Source organism: Ambystoma mexicanum, chromosome 2p (assembly GCF_040938575.1).
Source record: "Ambystoma mexicanum isolate Mex_15411 chromosome 2p, UKY_AmexF1_1, whole genome shotgun sequence".
Taxonomy (NCBI): Eukaryota; Metazoa; Chordata; class Amphibia; order Caudata; family Ambystomatidae; genus Ambystoma; species Ambystoma mexicanum.
In genome coordinates, this window is record NC_090923.1 from 1,211,744,180 (window position 1) to 1,211,762,784 (window position 18,605).

Genomic DNA, 18,605 nt, shown 5'->3' on the forward strand with positions numbered 1-18,605 from the left:
GTTCTAATGGAGAGCAGTCAAGGCTTAGTCTCAGGTGGGGGTGTGAGTGGGGTCAGGTACCCCCAATGAGTCTACACTTAATGGCACACATTAATACAGTTTAGACAGCAAGTATAAAATATAGTAATTTATTATAGACCTTTGGGCACACTGATAAATGAATCTAACAGGTAGTATTAATGCACAATACCCCCATGCAAAACAAAAGGAAAAAAAATATATATATATTCACCACAGGTTCATAAATGCATTAAAGTCACTTCTTAAGCAAGCAGGTAAGTTGATGGAACCAAGTCACAAGTTAATTCCCTAGCTTAAGCAGTCCAAACCCTAAGAATAATTGGGCCTTGTGCCCAAAAGTCACAGGAGCCACAATGTTTCTCCCCTGAAGGGAGTCTCTGCAGGTAAATTGCAGTTCACTGGTGTTGGTGATAAATTCAAAGATTAAACGATTTTACTAAGGTAAGTAAATTTGGTCTTATATTTCAGATTACTCTACCCAGTTTCAACGACCAAAAGGTGAGTGGAATGGAATGCTGGAGACAACGGGACTTATTCCCAATGTTCTCCTATGGAGTACAAGAAGGGGTGGGGGGGGCAGATACACTGTGTTTACTTACCACTCCTGACTCAGATTTTCACAGATACCTTGATGGATCGTCTGGGGGTTGCTAGGGGCTCGTCCTTCTGCTGTTTGTTCCGGTGAGTGGTACCCAGGAGTTGCGGATTCTTCCGGTCAGGTGCAACTGCAAGATGCAACCTCTGGTGATGAAGATATCCAAGAAACACCAATGCAGGCATCCTCAGGGCACTTCACAGGTTGGAGAAAGGGGAGTTCCAGTGACGGTCTCCGCACACAGGTGAAGACAAGTGTTCTTCCAGTTACTTGAAGGGATGCTTGACCACTTCAGAAGTCATCTTTGGATCTTCAGCAGGCTCTGCTTCATTGAGGGATTCTTGGCTCCAGTGATGATCTCAAGAAATGGCTGCAGAGGTTCTCTCCTTATACAAAATCTGAGCTGAAAGCAAGTGCAAGCACACCAATGATGAGGATCTGCACCATTCAAACAGCCAGTAGTTGTCCCATGAGGGACAACTACTGTTTTCACATTTGCCCCACACCTAGACTGGCACCACGAATTTTGAGTGGACTAGACATCTCCACCCCCTTCCTGTGGCACTCGCTCACAAAGGCATCACTAGCCCGCGAAAGTTTCTGCTTTCCTGGGCAAGTGCGTGACCTTATAAGAAATTTCCTGACCTGGCAAGGCAGGAATAAGGCCAAACTACAATATGGAAAAAGATGCACACGGAAATCTCGTGGTACTGTTTTGTTTTAAGGCTCTAGCCATGTTTGGTAGCCATACGCGGTGAACGCAAATGTGCAAAATAAAAATAATGCACAAATTGTAAATATGTATCTGCTGCCAGCAGCTTGTCTTTTGGCACATATAAAAGTAACCAAAATCCCAACTGTAAAAAGACAGGGTGATTCAAAAGTGCTTTGTGCAGTGTTAAAACGTACAAGAATCCAAAAGGGAAACGTGAAGGACTGATCAGTTTTCCCAAACCAATGAGCAAAAGGCAAGGAAGTGAAGCTGATATCTGACTTTTCGAAGGGAAGTAAAGCTGAGCTTCAAAAACAGGGCAAAAGAATTGGGGGGCCCATTGAAACTATGGAGGGAATGTTGCAAAAACAGAAATATTTCCTAACACTGAAAAACTGCAAAGGAAAAGAGGCTGGAGGGCAGCAAAACAAGAAGGTGCCAAAAGATGATCAGTGAGTGTGTTGGAGTGGAGTGTGAAGAGGAGTGGTGTGTGGGGAGGGGTGTGACCATGAGGAGAGGAGTGGGAGGAGTAGAGTAGAATTGAGTCCAGAGGTGAGAGGAGTAGAGTGGAAAGGGGAAAATTAGTGGCAGGGAGCGAAGGAGAGTAGGAGTAGAAAGGAGAACATGTAAGAGGGTCTGTAATGAGAAGAAAGAGGGGGGGAGTAGAAGACAGGGAATGGCTGAACAGAACAGAAGGGTGAGGAGCACAAGAGGAAGAGCAAGGAAGGTGCAAGTGAGACCTGGGTGATTAGAATTCACCTCTTCTTGGCATCATTGGAATTGTCTCCCATGTCATGACTCACTTAGATTGTTCCCGGAGGAAGTCAGATAGATGAGGCATTTGCCATTGTGACCAGTTAGTACAGAGTTGCTGATCTCCAATGACCATCATGGGGAATCTGGACGCCTAGGTTAGGGAGGAGGCAAGGGGGAGAAGGAAAGGGAGAGGGAGGGAGAGGGAGGGAGGGAGAGGAAGGGAGGGGGCGAGGAAGGGGGAGAAGGAGAGGGAGAGACAGTCCAAAGGGAAGCCTCTTCTGAATCATATCACTAAAACGCCTTGTACTGCCTTCAACAGTTTGTGTGCTCTTGAGGCCATATGTGACTGAAGCCAACCATATGGCGTGGCCTCCTGGGCCCCCTTTACCCCATGAGTGGAGCGGTTTAAGAGGAAGCACTTAACCTAAGCTAATTCTTGCTCGTAGAATTTTGAGAAGTGCAAGTCTGCATACCTGCTGGTGGATTTCCCAAACTTCCCCCACCCGTTGCAGCAATTTAAGGACCATATTTCACCATACTGGCTGACTGCTGAGTCCTGGGCTGATCTCTGGTTTGGCTTTTCCACTCCTGGACGTCTATACATGTGGGCTCTGAGCTGGAGGGTTATTCTGCATGCTCAACCTGTTGTCTAGGTTTGAGACTTTGCACAGGTGGGTTTCAACCACATTTCCCCCATTTATTTTTTATTGGTGCTTTTTCTGCTCTGCTGCATCTTCTTCTTGGGCTTCTGGTTCTCTTCTTGGGCTTCTGGTTCTTGAGCTGACATCTGGATCTCTTCATTGGGATCTCCTCTGGTCCTCCCTGAGGTTGTTTGCCATCGAATCCACATCTGTGGGTTCGAAACATGACATCTAGGTCTTTTTCCTATACTTGTGGATTGCCTATTGATTTGGTATTGTTAACGGCTATGGGACCTTTCTACTCACCTGTAACTCTCCTAAAGTGACTTTGGGGGTACCTACCTACCCTTAGACATTCCTGTATCTAGTTTGGGCTCCAGTGAGTTTTAGGCCAAAGAGAAACCTGCGATTTCTATGGTATTTTTAAAGTCCTATTCGGCACTTCTGCAAATGTGAATGCAGATCTACTAAATTATTTTTGGTAACACTATTTCTTTCTGTAAGTGTGTTGTCTTGGTAATTCTTGCACACTAGTGATCCTGAATTACTATTTTCTTTATTTTGTGGTTCCCTTCCCACCACTTGTCTTTACATTTTGTGTGCCTGTTAGGGAGAATTTTTATGTCTGTGCCAATTCACTTTCAGCTTGGAGATCCCCAGCTCTTTTGCTGGACTCGGGGCTTTTTAATTTTCACTCCTGAGTGAGTGGGACTTTTTTCTCACTCGCTCGTGTTTTTTCTGATTAGGATGTTTGTGTTTCTTACTGTTTAATGGGCTCTGGTAAACTCCATAGTCATCTGCTTTTGCATTGTGGCACACAGCACCTTTTCTGCAGTGCCACTTCTTCTCTTAATGTTTAACTACATTTTCTTGGGTGAACTACTGTTCCAAAGAATAGTAAGATGACTCCTGTCTGTCTTACCTTTTTCTTTTGTGGGTCCAGCCCACACCACCCTATGTGGAATGCTAGGGGTTACATAGTAACTCCTTTATCCCACTTCTCATGTAACATTCTGTTACACTAACTAACTTGAATGGCTGGTGGCAGTGGTTTCTTTTTTACTACCTTGTGTCATGTATATACACGTTGGTTTCTCAGCTGCTGTACAGCACCCAAGGGTGACCATTTTCCCAAAATTGCCCCGTCTTCTTTTTTTGCCACTTCTTGTCAGTTCCTTCTGGGCTTTTACTCTGTTTTAATCGGGATTGAGTCCTTTGTGCATTTTGTCTTTGGTGGGCTTCAGCCCTGAATCCCGCCCACGCTCCAGTGTGTCTGGAAAGGCAGGAAGTGAGAGAGGGTCCCGAAACGTCCCTGTCCTTTGTCTCTAGGTGTGCCTGAGTGAAACCAGTTCGGATTGGCCGGCTGGCTGTCCAGAAGGACAGCCACCCTGCTGGGTGTTTGACAGCCTAGGGCTGTGAATGAATGGGAACTTGCTTAAAAGGCAAGGTTTTATAAACTAGAGGCAGAGTCGACCACTGGAGGACAACATCCGACGAAGACGTGAAGAGACGCCAGCAGCAACCTCCTGGACCACAAAGTGCCCGATGAAGCCCAGCAGCTGTGCTGACCCCGTTTTCGTTTTAACTGGGAATACCCATACGGGACGACATCCTCCCTTGGGCTGGTGGGACCAGCTAGCCTTGAGACGAGCTTCTTTTTGGTGCAACCCCTGACTTGCTGTGACTTTCCAGGGCTCCAGAATCCCAATGCCCAGGGACCCCTGACCATCTATGAGTGCATTGTCTTCGGAAGTGCGAATCCTGCCAAAACTTTGTGGGCATCCAGAGGACCCTACAGAAGCAGGACATCTTGAGGGAGTCCCCTCACCAGAGTTCAGGACCGAGGGATCAAATAACTTCTAACCAGAGCAGTTTGTCATTCCTTGGCGCTGAGAAAAAGGTGCCAAAACCACAAATCAAGAAGAATCCATTGCTGCAGAGTCCCTTTTTTGAGTGCTGCTGCAGAAGCCCGCCAGACGTCCTCCCTTTCGTCACCACAACCAAGGAACAGGAACAAGGGTCTGCTACACTGCATCCAACTGGAACAAATTCTTCAGTTCACAGGTACTGTGGGGCTTGGGGGAACACCTACCTGTTGTCATTTGTGGTGCTTCCTAGCTTGGAGAGTACCATTTTACACTTTTTAATTTACCTCAACTCACTTTCACTGGCCTTTTTGCTTGTGCTTCTTCAAGGTGGCTCCTCTTAAACTTCTGCGATTTTCTGTTTGAACTACTGACTTTTCTCAAATATTTTCTAAGAAGAGTGCATCATAACTTTGAACTAGCCCATTGACTTGGCTGTCCTGGCTCCCTAAAGACCCCCTTCTGAACCTATTGGCTTCGGCAGTGCTTGTTCCCTTACAGGTTTTAAATGTTGAACACTGTTATTGCTGGAATAATAGACTGCCTACATCACTCTGGGAGAATCTAACTGTTTTTCAAAGTACAAAGTATGTTCTGATCTAACTATACATTTTCCCTCCTTATAACTCGGTTTTGCAATGGTGATCACGAATAAGTGTTATTACTGACCTCAAATGACATCACTCAATGTGCCGGAATATGTGTAACATATGAAAAGTTACTCGCCTGCTTTATTGCTTTTGTTGAATTGAATCCTAACTTTTGGATTAATGTTACTAGTAGTTGCTGATTTTTATAGATTGTCTAATTATCATTGTGTGTATATATAGATAAAAATGTATACTCTAAGTGTTTACTTGGATACCTGTATTTACTTACTTCATTGTACAGCTCTACAGCTCACATTACCCCTCTTAAGATAAGCCTGGCTGCTCAGTCACACTACCAACTTGTGTAGTACAGGCCTATATTGAAAGGTGGGTTACCTAATACCAAGAGAGAAGTCTTTTAAAGTCACACACCAGTTGGACTCTGCAAATTCTTATTTAACAGTGCCTATAACCAAATAGCATACCTACAATATAATAACAGGAGTGGGTTGTCTTTTATGACAATGTACTATTTTTCTACAGGCTCTAGGTATTTCTTTTTAACTGTAACACCTTGTTTCCTCCACGCTCCCCCCCCCCCCCCCCCCCCCTGCCCGCCTTACTATATGTTGTGTACCTATTGTGGAGGGTCAGAAGAAGGAGGTTGCTTTTATTTAAATAACGAGAACTGCCTCACATTCCCTAAACTGTGGGTTTCCCTACCTAACGCAACTAAACTAGGGTTCTTGTTAGTCAATTGTGAAGTCAAAAAGAATAGTCTGTCCTCTGTCCAAATCTTACCTACTCTGACCCTACCACTAAAACAAAGCAAAAAACAAATAAAATCCACGAGAATGACTGCTAAGAAAGCAGCGCCAGGAGAAGGCAATTTTCCATCAATATATGATCTTTAAATAGTTCTTGGCTATTGCTTGTATGAGTTTGTTTAAATCACTTATGGGATTCGTCCAATTCTCTTGGTCTCTCTTCCCTTGGCTTTTCAATATCTTCTTTAAAGGAGAGTTCTCAATCTTCTTATCAGTTGGCTTTTGACTGAGACTAGTATGATGACCCCAGTAGTGACTCTCACTCTTCTTGTCACTTTGCGTCTCACTGGGACGAGTAAGGTTGATCCAGTAATGACTTGCACTCTTCTGGTTACTCAGTGTCTTACTGAGACGAGTATGAGTGTAGTATTCATTATACTTGCTACCCTCCCTGGGTCTCCTGCTCTTCCTGCTATCTTTGTGGTGTTGGGATTGCATCACCGGGTGTGTAGTTTGCCTCTTGTAGTCTTCTCCGTGCCCCAAGATGGCATCTTTAGCTGCTCTTTCTCACTCTTGCACCCTCTGCAGTGTCACTTTGTGCGCTGCTGTGCGGTCGGGAAAATATTTCCCTGTATTTTCTCTTTTGTCAGGTCTGGATGTCTTTTGCATCAATGTGCATTTGTTTGCTCGGCTCTCCATAGCTTTTCTGCTTCCTGGTGTGACTCTGGGCACCACAGTGTAAGGCTTACTCCCCGGGTTGGAGGCTGCACCTTATTCTCCTGTGCTTTCGCTTTGCTGCCACAGCAGCTTTGAACTGCCCGGGTTTCTCTCACTCTTTCCCTGTGTAACGTTATAGTCCATCTTTTGTGTTGGACTGGTGTTTCTTATTGTTCCAGATGGGTACTTCTTCTCAGGTAAAGTATCACAGTAGGTGAGATGCTGCTTTACCCTTAGTTAGAGGGTATTGGGTCATGGGCTCACTTCCCGAGCCCCACAAGGAAAGGCTCGCCTCTGCGGGGAAGATGAAATGCTCCGATTCGTCACACTATCCAATTTGGAGGTCTGAATGTATTGTGGTCAAATGTAAACAGATTGGGTTTAACACTGGGGAAGTAATCACATTTCAAAGCCTTAGCAAAAACACTTATCTCCTTAAAAACAAGATGTTTTGGACCATTGGATTTTTTAATGTTTGAGCACTGCTTTGTTGGTTTTGCAAAATTGGTTACATGTTTCTGGTTAGAAGTACGTTGGCTCTGAGAGACATTTCTGGAAGAGACATGCTTGGGGCTGGTTTTGTAATGCTAGTATAATGTTTAGGCTAACACTGGTATCACTTTTGTTTCTGTAGGCGAGGAGATCGAGATAACATTCAGTTATTGGGATGGCTCTGGGCACCGCAGGACTGTGAAGGTATACTTCAACATATCTTCGGCATGTACCTCCTCATATGCCATGCATTTATCGGAATATGTTGAAACACATCCTGGGCATGCATACCAGAGAATATCTACACATTTCCGAGCATTTTAACGTATTGCAATTGTATACCTTTAATAATATGCATTTTCATGTTTCCAGGGATCTAACTTCATGTGCCTTTGGCATGTTTATCTACGTATACTTGAACAGATCTTCTATCACAAATTGCTTGCATTTCAAGCATGTACGTCATTGTATTCCTCAATGAATCCTATTCATGTACCTTATTGTGTCCTCCACTTGTATCACTGTTCCAGGCATGTATGTCACAAAATCCTATAACTTATCCTTTTCAGTTCCTTAACTTGTAGCAGGTAGGTACTTGAACATGTTCTGTTTAGGTACATCACCTGCCCCAGACAGCAACATCTATGATAGTTTAACATAATCCTAGTGATGTGCCTCAACATTTAACGGTCAAATACGACAATATGTCCTGGGCAAATAAACTGTACTTTACTAAGTCCGTGGCATTTACTTTAGGTATTCCACAACATATATAGAGGAATTATATTCCACATCTACTATAACCAACACAAACGAACACCACATCTGTTTTGAAATATTTTCTGTCTGTGGCAGAGTCCCATTGGTGAGGCCTGGAAATGTGGCGAGAGGGACTGAGGCGGGGGGAATTGGGGCTGTTACATGCAGGCCACACACTAAGTGATGCTAACCCCAAAGGATGCATATGTGGGATCGCCAAGGGGCTCTACACCTTGCCCCAATTTCCAACCTTATCAGGGTCACTAAAAATCACTCTGATGCTTAGGAGTGAGTCAGACTTGGATATAATCAGATTCGCTTGGTCGTAGGTAATCCACGGTGGAGATCTGCATTGTGGAAACCTGCTTAGGAGAGAGATAATGTACATGAGTGTGAATTGTGATCGCCACTGTTACTGCAACTTCACTTGTTCTCGTGGCTGTGGAAACCACAAACACTGAGTGCATTCCAGGGGAGGCGATCTGCACAAATGCCAGGACAGAGTAGGCATGGCAGAATCAGACAGCCACCATATTCCAAGTTTACGGACTCCCTTTTTAAACTTTTGGCCTGCAGAGCCATGGACTTGCAATTAATGATGCAAACACCAGTGGCGAGGAGCCCCACATCCAATCCAAGTGTCTCAGCCGCATCCCATAGAGACCCAATTACCAGCAGGACAGAAGTATAAAAGGAACCAAAGTTAGATGAGCATGTGAGAGTTTAGAGGCAAGGTAAGGTAGCATGGAGTCATGTTGAGAGGGTGAGAAGTGGAAGGCGAGAAGAGGAAGGAAGGTTTAGAGGAAGGAACAAGGAACAAGGAGCTTGAGGGCAGAGAGGAGCAAGAGAAGGACATTTGCGGAGGAGGGTTGACAAATGAGGAACATTGTAGAGGACAGTGTTTGACCAGACCTCTGCCAGAGCTATTGGAAGCCCATATTCTCCAACATGGGGTCTGGCATGGATTCACATGGTCATGAATATTCCTAGTCGTCGGGCTGGGAATCCTTGGTAAAAGAAAAACAGTTTGACTTTCACTTAAATGGTGTTTCTCCTCTAAACCAATCACTGTCCTCTGGGCCATACTCCCCCATCCAATGACAGGCAGCCAACTTCATATTTTTACAGCACGCTTCAGTGTTGGGAGACCTTGAGTTTGCTCTCCCAGCCATTTGCACATTTCTTCATGTTTTCGATTTTTATTTCAAAGAAGCCTGTGTGCTCTTTTCTTCATCTGCCGACAGACAGCAGGGATCTGTTGTCGGTGAAGTTCCGTGCCCCTCAAGGGCGAAGATCATCGAAGATTCTACAAGGCCTTTTGGGCTTACTTCGCGCCCTTCGACCATGACTTAGGAGAAGGAGGGAAGGTCTCTCTTCAGGCCCTGCACCAGATGCGGGCTACCGAACGTGTTTGTGGACGACAAACACCTGCAATGCCTCTACTTCCTGCACCCAGACCACAAGGAGGTAGAGTACGACATATGCTTCGGTTTCTCCAAGAAAACAGTGAAGGACTGGCGTAGTAGGCTGGCGGAATTGCTTAATGCTAAGGCCACTGACTTGTGCTGAAGCAGGGTCATGCCTCAACCAAGACTGGCCGGTCCGAGGAGCTGTCTTCTAAGTCCTCCGAGGGCGCCTTATCCATGGGGGCCCAAGAAAAGACCAAGAGCCGCAAGTCTGAGCCCACCAGGTTCGCTGCGGAAGCGGGTCCCAAAGTGGATAGGGCGCGATCAGCATCACCTTTCGCCTCTATTGCCAGCCTACCATCAAGCTAAACTTCAAAGAGGAAGTCCTATACCCCGGTTAAACTGCGTGAGAAATCCCAGAAGACTTGGACGGAGGAGAAGAAGGCCAAGCAGCCAAAGCAGGCTCACCCGGCACAAGCTAAGATCTTGGCGACTCCGCCGACGACTGCTACTACCACGACAGTTAAGGGCGCTGATCATAGGGTAGCTCACACAGCTCAGTGTCCCTACCCCAGAGGCGTGACACCGCTGCAGTGACTTTGGCAAAGTCTGCAGGCACGCCAGAACGGGTGAAACCGGCACAGGCCCCGGTGCAAGACCCTCGGGGGAGGGGGGAGAGAGTGGGGCGAGGAGGCCCCGAAACAGCCCTCCCAGGCTGTCGCCCAAACCAGAGGCCTCGTCCACGGACGACAAAGATCACAAGTCCTTGCATACGGTCCACTAGGATGTTGAAGAGGACAACGGCGATGATAGCACAGCACCTAGTTTTCCTGTTCTGCCCCTCAGGCGAGGGACATTTCCTTGGATATTCTGTCGACTTTACACACACCTTGGTGTCAGAGATCCTGATGAAGATGCCTCTGGCTCCAGAACCTGTGGTCCCCCAGGTCCTAGATCAGCCTCCAGCTACGAAGAGGAAGTGTCATTTGATGCCCCCATTTCAACCTTAAACCTCAAGACATCGTTGCAGGGGATGGTGAATCGCCACATTTGGATGTTCCACATAGGGTGACCCCATCGGATGAGGTGGGATCGTTCACTCCATGATCGCCAGGGGCTCCGAGCTATTACAGCTGGTGCTTGAGGAAACCAAGAAGGAGGGCTTCTTGTATTGAAGGCGCGAGGCCCTGAGGAAGACTATCATGGCGGTGCCCCTTCTGGATGATATTTGGTAGGAGGGCTTAGCCCTTATGAAGAGCCCTTGCACGGCTCCGCTAAACGGGATAGGCTGGAGAAGAAATCTAGGGTGCCGGACTCCGCACCCAAGTGCCTCAGGTCGCCGCGATCGCCATATTTGTTGGTATCGGCGGCCGCGAGGAAACGGTCAGCCAAACCGTCCTCGTCTTTGGCCCCTCCGGAGAGCAAGGGCAAAAGGATGGATGCCATGGGAAAGAAGCTGATTTACACTGCAGCGTCCACTGTCAAGGTGATAAGAAGATGGAGGCAATCGCTCTTTTCCAGGAAGAGGAAGTGCCGTCGGATCACGCCATTACAGTGGCATTGGATGTCACCGACATACAGTTACTGCAAATGGACACCAGTGTCTGCCTTCGGCACCACGGTTGGATGAAAGCCACAAATTTCCATCAGGAGGTCCAAGCGGAGGTGCTGGACATGCGCTTCGACAGAGAGAATCTGTTTGGGAAAGTCGTCGACGAGTCCCTCCAGGCCATTAAGTCGGATACGGAGACAGCACGTTCCCTGGGCACTCTCCAACAGCACCACTCTTCTTTTCGCTCCTCCCGGGGAAAGTTGAGCAAGTTTTCAAAAGGGTTCTGCACGTCATACCGACAGCTTTCCAGATCCTCAACTCAGGAAGCCTACAGAGGCCATTCTAAGGCTTATGGTAGCGGAGGAAAATGTTGCCCGCAAGGCAGGACACCAGCGTCGAAGCAAGCGTGAACCTACCGGGACGTCGGGCCCCCACTCAGGCACCTCGATGGGAGGCCGGCTGACGAGGTTCATCAGCGAGTGGAGAAAGATCACCACCGACAGATGGGTGCTGCACGCTCTCGCCCAAGGACACACCCTGCAGTTTCTGTCCGCGGATCCCTCCAGTTAGCTGTCAGGAGCAGCACATCCCTCAGCTCTTGGAAGAGGGAAGGGCGATGCTGCGGAATGGGGCGATAGAGCTGGTTCCCCAATGGCTCTGGAGTCTATTCCAGATAATTTCTGGTCTGAAAGAAGACAGGGGGCTGTAGGCCCATCCTAAACCTGCGTCGTCTGAACAAATATCTAAAGTCACAAAGTTCTGGATTGTCACGTTGCAACACATGCTCGGCAAACTGGAAAAAGGAGACTTCTTGACGTCGTTGGACCTGGAGGACGCCTACTTCCACGTCCTCATGCACAAAAAGCTTCAGATGTTTCTGCGTTTCGTAGTTCAAGGCCCAACCTTTCAGCTTGAAGTCGGCGCCCAGAGTGTTCACGAAATGCCTGGCACTAGTGGCTGCCCATCTGCGTCTACAGGGCATACACGTATACCCGTACCTGGATGACTGGCTGATTCGCACCCGCTCACTGGAGCTGGCCGACGGTGACGACCATCCGGCTACTGATGGATCTGGGAATCTCTCAACTATACAAAGTCCTGCATAACGCCATCACAGAACGTGCTGCTCCTAGGCCCCAGACTCCATACATTATCTTGCCTGGCGTCGCCCTCGGAGGAGAGGCTAGCAGTCCTTCAAGGAAAGGTGCAACGGCTGTCATCGATGAAGACGGCCACGGCGCAGGCCATCAAGTCGTTACTGGGCATGTCGTCGTCCTGCATCTACCTCGCACCAGGTTGCAGATGCGACTCCTACAGGAATTCCTGGACGCCTGCTGGATACAGGTGTGCGGAAGCTTCACGGACAAGATCTCTCAATGACTAGTTCCGTTGGGCGATAGGATGGTGGGGCGTCCGCTCTAACATCGCCCAAGACACAAGATTTAAAAAAACCCCATACTAGGAGACAGTCACCACGGACGCCTCCTTGGAAGGTTGGGGAGCGCACACTGAATGTCTGCACGCCAGAGGCCTGTGGCTGCCAGAAGAGAAAGATCTTCATATTAATATCCTGGAGCTACGGGCAGTGTTCTGGACCCTCAAGTCGTTCCTATCGTCTGACAGGCAAGCCTTTGAGGATCGTCACGTACAACACCACCACCATGTTCTACAACAGGAAGCAGGGGGGGCACTCTATGTTCCTCATCCCTCTCCACCTTGCGGGAGTCAAGAACACCACTGCAGACTCCCTCAGCAGGGAACTGCGCTCCTGCCGTCAGTGGGAGCTTTGTCAGGATCAGGTGGACTAATGTCTAATGGACTAATGTCAAATAGGGCAGGCCCCAGATTGATATATTTGCGACCTCAGCGAATTCCAAGTGCCAGAAGTTTGCCAGCTGATTCCACCAGCCGAGGAGCCTGGGGTGCCACGTTTCCCCTTCCCGTGGGAAGGGCTCTTTCTGTACACGTTTCCTCCGTTCCCTCTCCTGCTACGAGTCATAAACACATTTAGACAGTGTCCATGCAAGATGATACTCATTGCCTCGGTGTGGCCGAGGCAGATTTTGTATCCGGACCTTCAACGTTGCCTCCGGTCAAGCTGCCAGTGGTTCCGGATCTTCTCGCCAGAGAAGGAGGTGCAATCCTTCATCACGACCCAGGATCGTTGAACCTGAGGGCTTGGCTCCTGCAGCCCTAGAGTTTGGAGGATATGAGTTGCCTGCGGACTGCAGGGAGGTCCTCGCCAAGGCCAGGGCGTTGTCGACCTTGAAGTGCCACGGTCACAAGTGGAAGCGTTTCGCTTCGTGGTGCCAGTCTCAGAAGATTACCCCTCTGAGGGTCACGGCCCTGCAGATCCTTCCATACTTGCTATCCGTGGCCATGGCAAGACTGGCACACTCCTCTAGCAAGGTGCATCTGGCGGCTATCTCCCGCTACACCAGACATCCAAAGAAGATCGTCCTTTTGGTCCCACCGACTCATCAAGGTATTTCTCAAAGGACTTTTTCTGTCTTTCCCGCCGGTGAAGGCTTGTGTCCCGGCGTGGTAACTCAACATGGTTCTGACGAGGCTCATGGGAGCCCCTTTCTAGCCTATGCATCAGAAGGGTAGGTGCGATCCAGGCCATGTGCTGCAAGTAACCATACCAGACTTTCCACAAATGGAGGGTGGTGCTGTGTACGCACCCCCTCTTTTATGCTAAAGGTTCAGTCGGAATTCCACCTCAACAAGCCTTTGGTGTTTTTTCCCAAAACGTTCATCGCCGGTCGTTGCTTGTGCCTTGAAGTTCTACATGACACGCACAAAGAGTTTTCGGATGACCTCACAACTGTTGGAGAACTTTGATCCTGTGAACCATGGGAAGGCCATGTCCAAGGCTTCCATTTCAAGGTGGCTCTCCGGCTGCATCACGCACTATCGGTTGGCGAACCAACCACTGCCGACCGCCTAAGAGCCCACTCAACCAGAGCGATCGCTGCAACGACAGCGTTCCGGTCTGGTGTGCCCTTGCTGGACATCTGCAGGGCTGCTACGTGGAGGTCCACGCACACCTTCACAAAGTTCTACTGTGTTGACAGGGATTCCTGGGAGGAGTCCAGAGTTGGCCAAGCAGTGCTACTCAACCCGTTTGCTTAAGGTGAGACAGTTCGGAGGTAAGAATGAATTGCTTCTGTTGAGCCTTGCCACATCCCGTGGTTGTGTAATGTGGTACTGCTATGTATTCGTTATTCATGAGCATGTGAATCCATGCCAGGCCCCATGCTGGAGAAAGTTGCTTTCTTGTAACTTTTATCGAGGATTGCCTGACATGGAATATTCATGAGCATGTGAATCCATGCCAGGCCCATGCTGGAGAACAATAGTTGCAGTTAAGTAACTTAAACCTTAAAATATGCACCACTTGATGCATCACAGTGCACTTCATCTTGGTATTAATATGTCAATTACTGACACGTAAGACATTCCACTGAGATCCTTGATAATGATTGCATTTGGATCTGTCATGGTATATGAATATTTAATTTGTTGCAGCAATCTGAATATTTGCACACGGATTCCCTTGAATGTGCACACAGAAGCATAACTATTTGGGCTTATCCACCTGATATAAAAATATAATGGAGTTCAAATCCCAGCAGGGTTAACTTAATCTAACAGCATTTCGATTCTAACATGTTAATTCACAGCTTTGATGCATCAGTGTGGTTTTATCTCCTATGTCTCACCCTCTTTTTTACATACTTGTGGCTTATCGTCATGGACATGATGCCGAGTAGCATTGTAGATGATGAAAAGACTGGTTCCGGTGCGCATGGGTGATGAAACGCCTCATAAGATCATCCCCAACTCGTTCTCCCACTAGTCCTTTTCACTGCACAGACTGGACAGGAGCATCGGGCGAGCAAGTGCATGTGTTTTTTCCTACTTGATGTCAAATACTTGGAGGTTTAGAGAAAGCACTTCCTGCAACATGGCATTTGCATGGTGAGATCACCACGCCTTTTACCTGCATTGTTTGAAACAAAGTTTGGCCCAGCTCTACACTGTGGCAAAATCCCTTATTGGTGGGTGAGTGATGGGATTCGAATGATCCTGGGTGCTGGTGACCTCAACCCACACCATGTTTCCGGACACGATGGGGATAGTCGGAGTATCCCCAGTCCATCTGCAGTTTCATTTGTTGCTTATTCAGAAATCCCCACCCATGGTTTAACAGTGTAGATCTGGCAAGAACAGGTGGGTAGCTGACATAAGGCATGCAACCCTCAGAACCACCTCTTTGGTTCTGCTGGATATCTGCCTGTAGGGCCTGGTTCATCGAGGGGCAGTGATTTAAAGCACAATGCACAGAGTAACCTCAGAACGATGCACATACTACCCAGACTCCTGCAGATTCGAGAAGTAAGACTTTAGGAAAATGGTGTCTGGGTCAGTGATTTAAATGGTGTGACAAGTTCAGCAGGCCACAAGCCTATGACTTAGGGTGGCTAGATGTCCTGGGACTGTCCCGGACTTGGGCCCTCTGTCCCCCCTTTTTTAAATCGTAAACCCCCTGTCTTAGTTTTGAGAAAAAGCAGGGTGCCCATTGGCAGAATCACAGGGGTGATTGTATGAGTCATCATTTACCAAACAATTATAAAACAAATTTGTGATGAATCCGATAGAGTCATCACTGATCTGCTGGTGTAACCTCCTCCCATGTGGCCAGGGAACGGCAGCCACTCCATTATCCTGGGGGCGGCTAAAATGAGTTAGGATCACATGGGAGGAGACGGCATCTGGGAAGATGTTGTGGCTCCATTGGATGAGACATGGTCTCTTCTTATTCTCTTGGCCCTCTTCCGGTTCCGGTTGCTAAATTAAAGAAATTAGGAGTGGTCCTATCCTCTACTCTTTCTATGGCTGCTCAGGTGTCAGCGGTTTGTCAAGCCGGCCATTTCCACCTTAAGATTCGGAGAAAGGTACTTCCCCTTCTACCCTTGAACCTACAGCCGCCGGTGGTAGCGGGCATGGTTTTGAGCCGCTTAAGGGCATAATTCAGCAGCTACAGTGCCTGCAAAATGTAGCAGCGCGGGTGGCAACGGGATCCCCTTATGAGGCTCATATTTCTCCAGTTCTGCGCTCTCTGCTTTGGATGCCTGTGGCCCAGCGCATTAGGTTTAAGGCGCTTTGTCTTGTTCATCATGCGCTGAACAATCAAGGGGCTGAATTCTTACGGGGCGAAATGTTCCCACTATCTTCCCACTCGACCATTAAGATCAGCTTCGGCTGGTCCGTTATGTGTACCAGCCTTCCGTTGTTTCCAGATCGGAGGCCGAGCTTTCTCAGTGGCCCCAGCACAATCTTGGAACGACCTTCCACTGGCATTAAAAATAACCTGTCTGGAGGCCATCAGGGGGTGCAGGCGAGATGGCTGTCTAAGTCCTGAGATCTACAACCAGCCCCGGGATATCAGTGGAGAAACAGCGGAGAAAGGGATCTAATATTCTTCAGATCTCGATATTGAGCCGTCGGAACCTGAGAACTATTGATGTGTGTAACACCGAGATCCTGAGGTGCCCCCTATCCTTGGAACGGCTGTTGAGACTGCAAGGTCACCCCTCCCCCAGTGGCTGCGTGGTTGAAAGTGCCAGGTGCCCAGAGTGAAGGGAAGAGAGTGTGGAGGAGCCAGGCCACCAACACAGTGAGGTGCTGGAAGCCAGGGTCCCCTTAGTGCTGACACAGAACATTGTGTGGCAGGAGCATTCTGAGCTTGACTGGGCTGCCCGGGACTCATGGGCGCCCATCCCCCCTGACAGTGTGCTCCGTGGCAGAGGAGAGTAGAAGTGGTTCTTGGCCCCCATCATGGCAGACAATGACAGTGAGAAGCTGAACAGCAGCTATAGCGACACCTGCTGAGGTGGGCCCATCTGTGCTCTGTGGGGCCGGGGTAAGTCTCGGGGGGGTAAGGGGGATTGACGACACCTGTGAGGTGACATCCTCCCCATCTGAGGGGGAAAAGGTAACCTGGTGCCTGAGACCAGGGGGAGTGGCGCTAACCCTGGAACACCTACGGAGCAATCCAGCTGCAGATGAAGGGTCCGGATGGGGCCATTGAGGGACTGCCTAGCCCTGGGGCTCCCAACTGGACGCAATTGAGGAGTGTCATTTGGAGGTGAGGGGGGAGCACTGAAAACTGTCCAGCGACACATGCAGGTGATGGTGTAGCCCCGCAGGAGGGACGTGACTGTCTGTATAACGGAGGTAGGAGGTGTCTAACAAGGGAGGGTAGGAAAGAAGGGAGAACTGTCATCCTGTGACCCACAAGGGGCCATGCCAAGACTTTTATGGAGCCCAGCTACGCAGCCCAAGTTGTTTGAAAACAGAGCTGGGGAAGGAATAGGCAGTCTGCTCCAGCAGGGGGCTACTCTGATAGGGTGGCACCCTCTGGCAGTGGGGAGTGGGTGCTGCCTTGGTGTTCCCATCCATTGGGGATAAAGGCAATACTCCCGGTTGTGCGCCTGTTACAGTGACTAATACATACTCCACCGCTGCCTGCTGGAGCTGGCACGAGTATGCCACCAGGACACGGGTAGATAGTGGAGGCACACACTGGCGGGGGGTGGGAGCACTGTGGGTAATACTCCGCCAGCACAGAGAAGCTTGTTTGCCCCCGGTGGGGGCCCTCGCGCCCTCCTAGACAATACTCCTGGCTGCCTGGGGCTGCTAGTTTGACTCTGGGGGACACAACATCTGAAGAGGGTTTGAAAGGCGTGTACGGGGAGGGTCATCGCCTAGGGTGACGAGACATATACCTCAAGCCCAAATCAGTTGGAAAGCCTGGAAGGAAATCCCCCCCTCACTCCCACCACCCTGGCTTGGGAGCCCTAGACTCACTGGAACGCTGTTACAATCACTGGAAGAGCGAGAGTCCTGTGGGAAGGGGGGCAATTCATGAGCTGGAAGCGGGTCCTGGCGAAGTTCCAGGTGGAAGACGCCAAGATGGATACTGGAGGCACCCCTGCAACCCCGAAGGAATTGGGCTCTATAAAAGATGACATCCAGACCATCCTGGGAGAGATAAGGGGGATGAGAACGGACATGGGGGCCAAATTGGCCGATCTCGCGGCCAAAGAGACCACGCTGGAGGACAGAATGGATGGGGTCGAGGCCAACCAAACATCCACGGAGCTCCTGAAAACACAGATGGGGGAAAGATTTATGGAAATACGCTGGGAGGAGGAGCTCAGTTTCAAAGTGGACGACATGGAGAATCGGGAGATGAGAAATAACCTACGCTTCTTCGGTCTGGTAGAAGCAGAAGGTGAACCCCCGTTCAGTCTTGAGGGTAAGGTGCAGGACATAATAAAGATAGCCCTTGGAGCCGACGCTGGAGAAGGGGTTGTAATAGACAGAGTCTTCCGAGTTTGTGGGGTGAGAGGCCCCTGCTCGGTTTTGACGCTTCTACACTACTACAGAGACAAGGCTGGAATTCTGGAGAAGGTGAAGGGCCTGTAGGAAATACAATATGGCGAATCCAAAGGGGCCATTTTCCAGGAATCTTTCAGCCCTTACGTTGACGATGAGGAAAAAATGCGGGGCTCTCACCAGATTGTTACAAGGGCAGGGGGTCAGATACCATTGAGGTCGCCCCTTCTACCTGGGCTTTGAATGGGAGGGGGAGAGGCACAATTTTTTGACTGAGAAAGACATTCAGAGGGCCATGGAAGATTTGGTGGGTGGACGTGGCGAC

General features: G+C 49.0%; 1 protein-coding gene across 1 annotated transcript in view; it reads left to right on the forward strand.

The window, feature by feature from the left end:
- The window catches only part of FAM50A (family with sequence similarity 50 member A), a 357,741-nt gene that overhangs the window by 265,724 nt on the left and 73,412 nt on the right, over positions 1–18,605 (forward strand). The window contains exon 7 of the mRNA XM_069645472.1: positions 7,299–7,360. Coding sequence (XP_069501573.1) covers positions 7,299–7,360 — 62 coding nt within the window. The remainder of the gene's footprint in view (positions 1–7,298; positions 7,361–18,605) is intronic.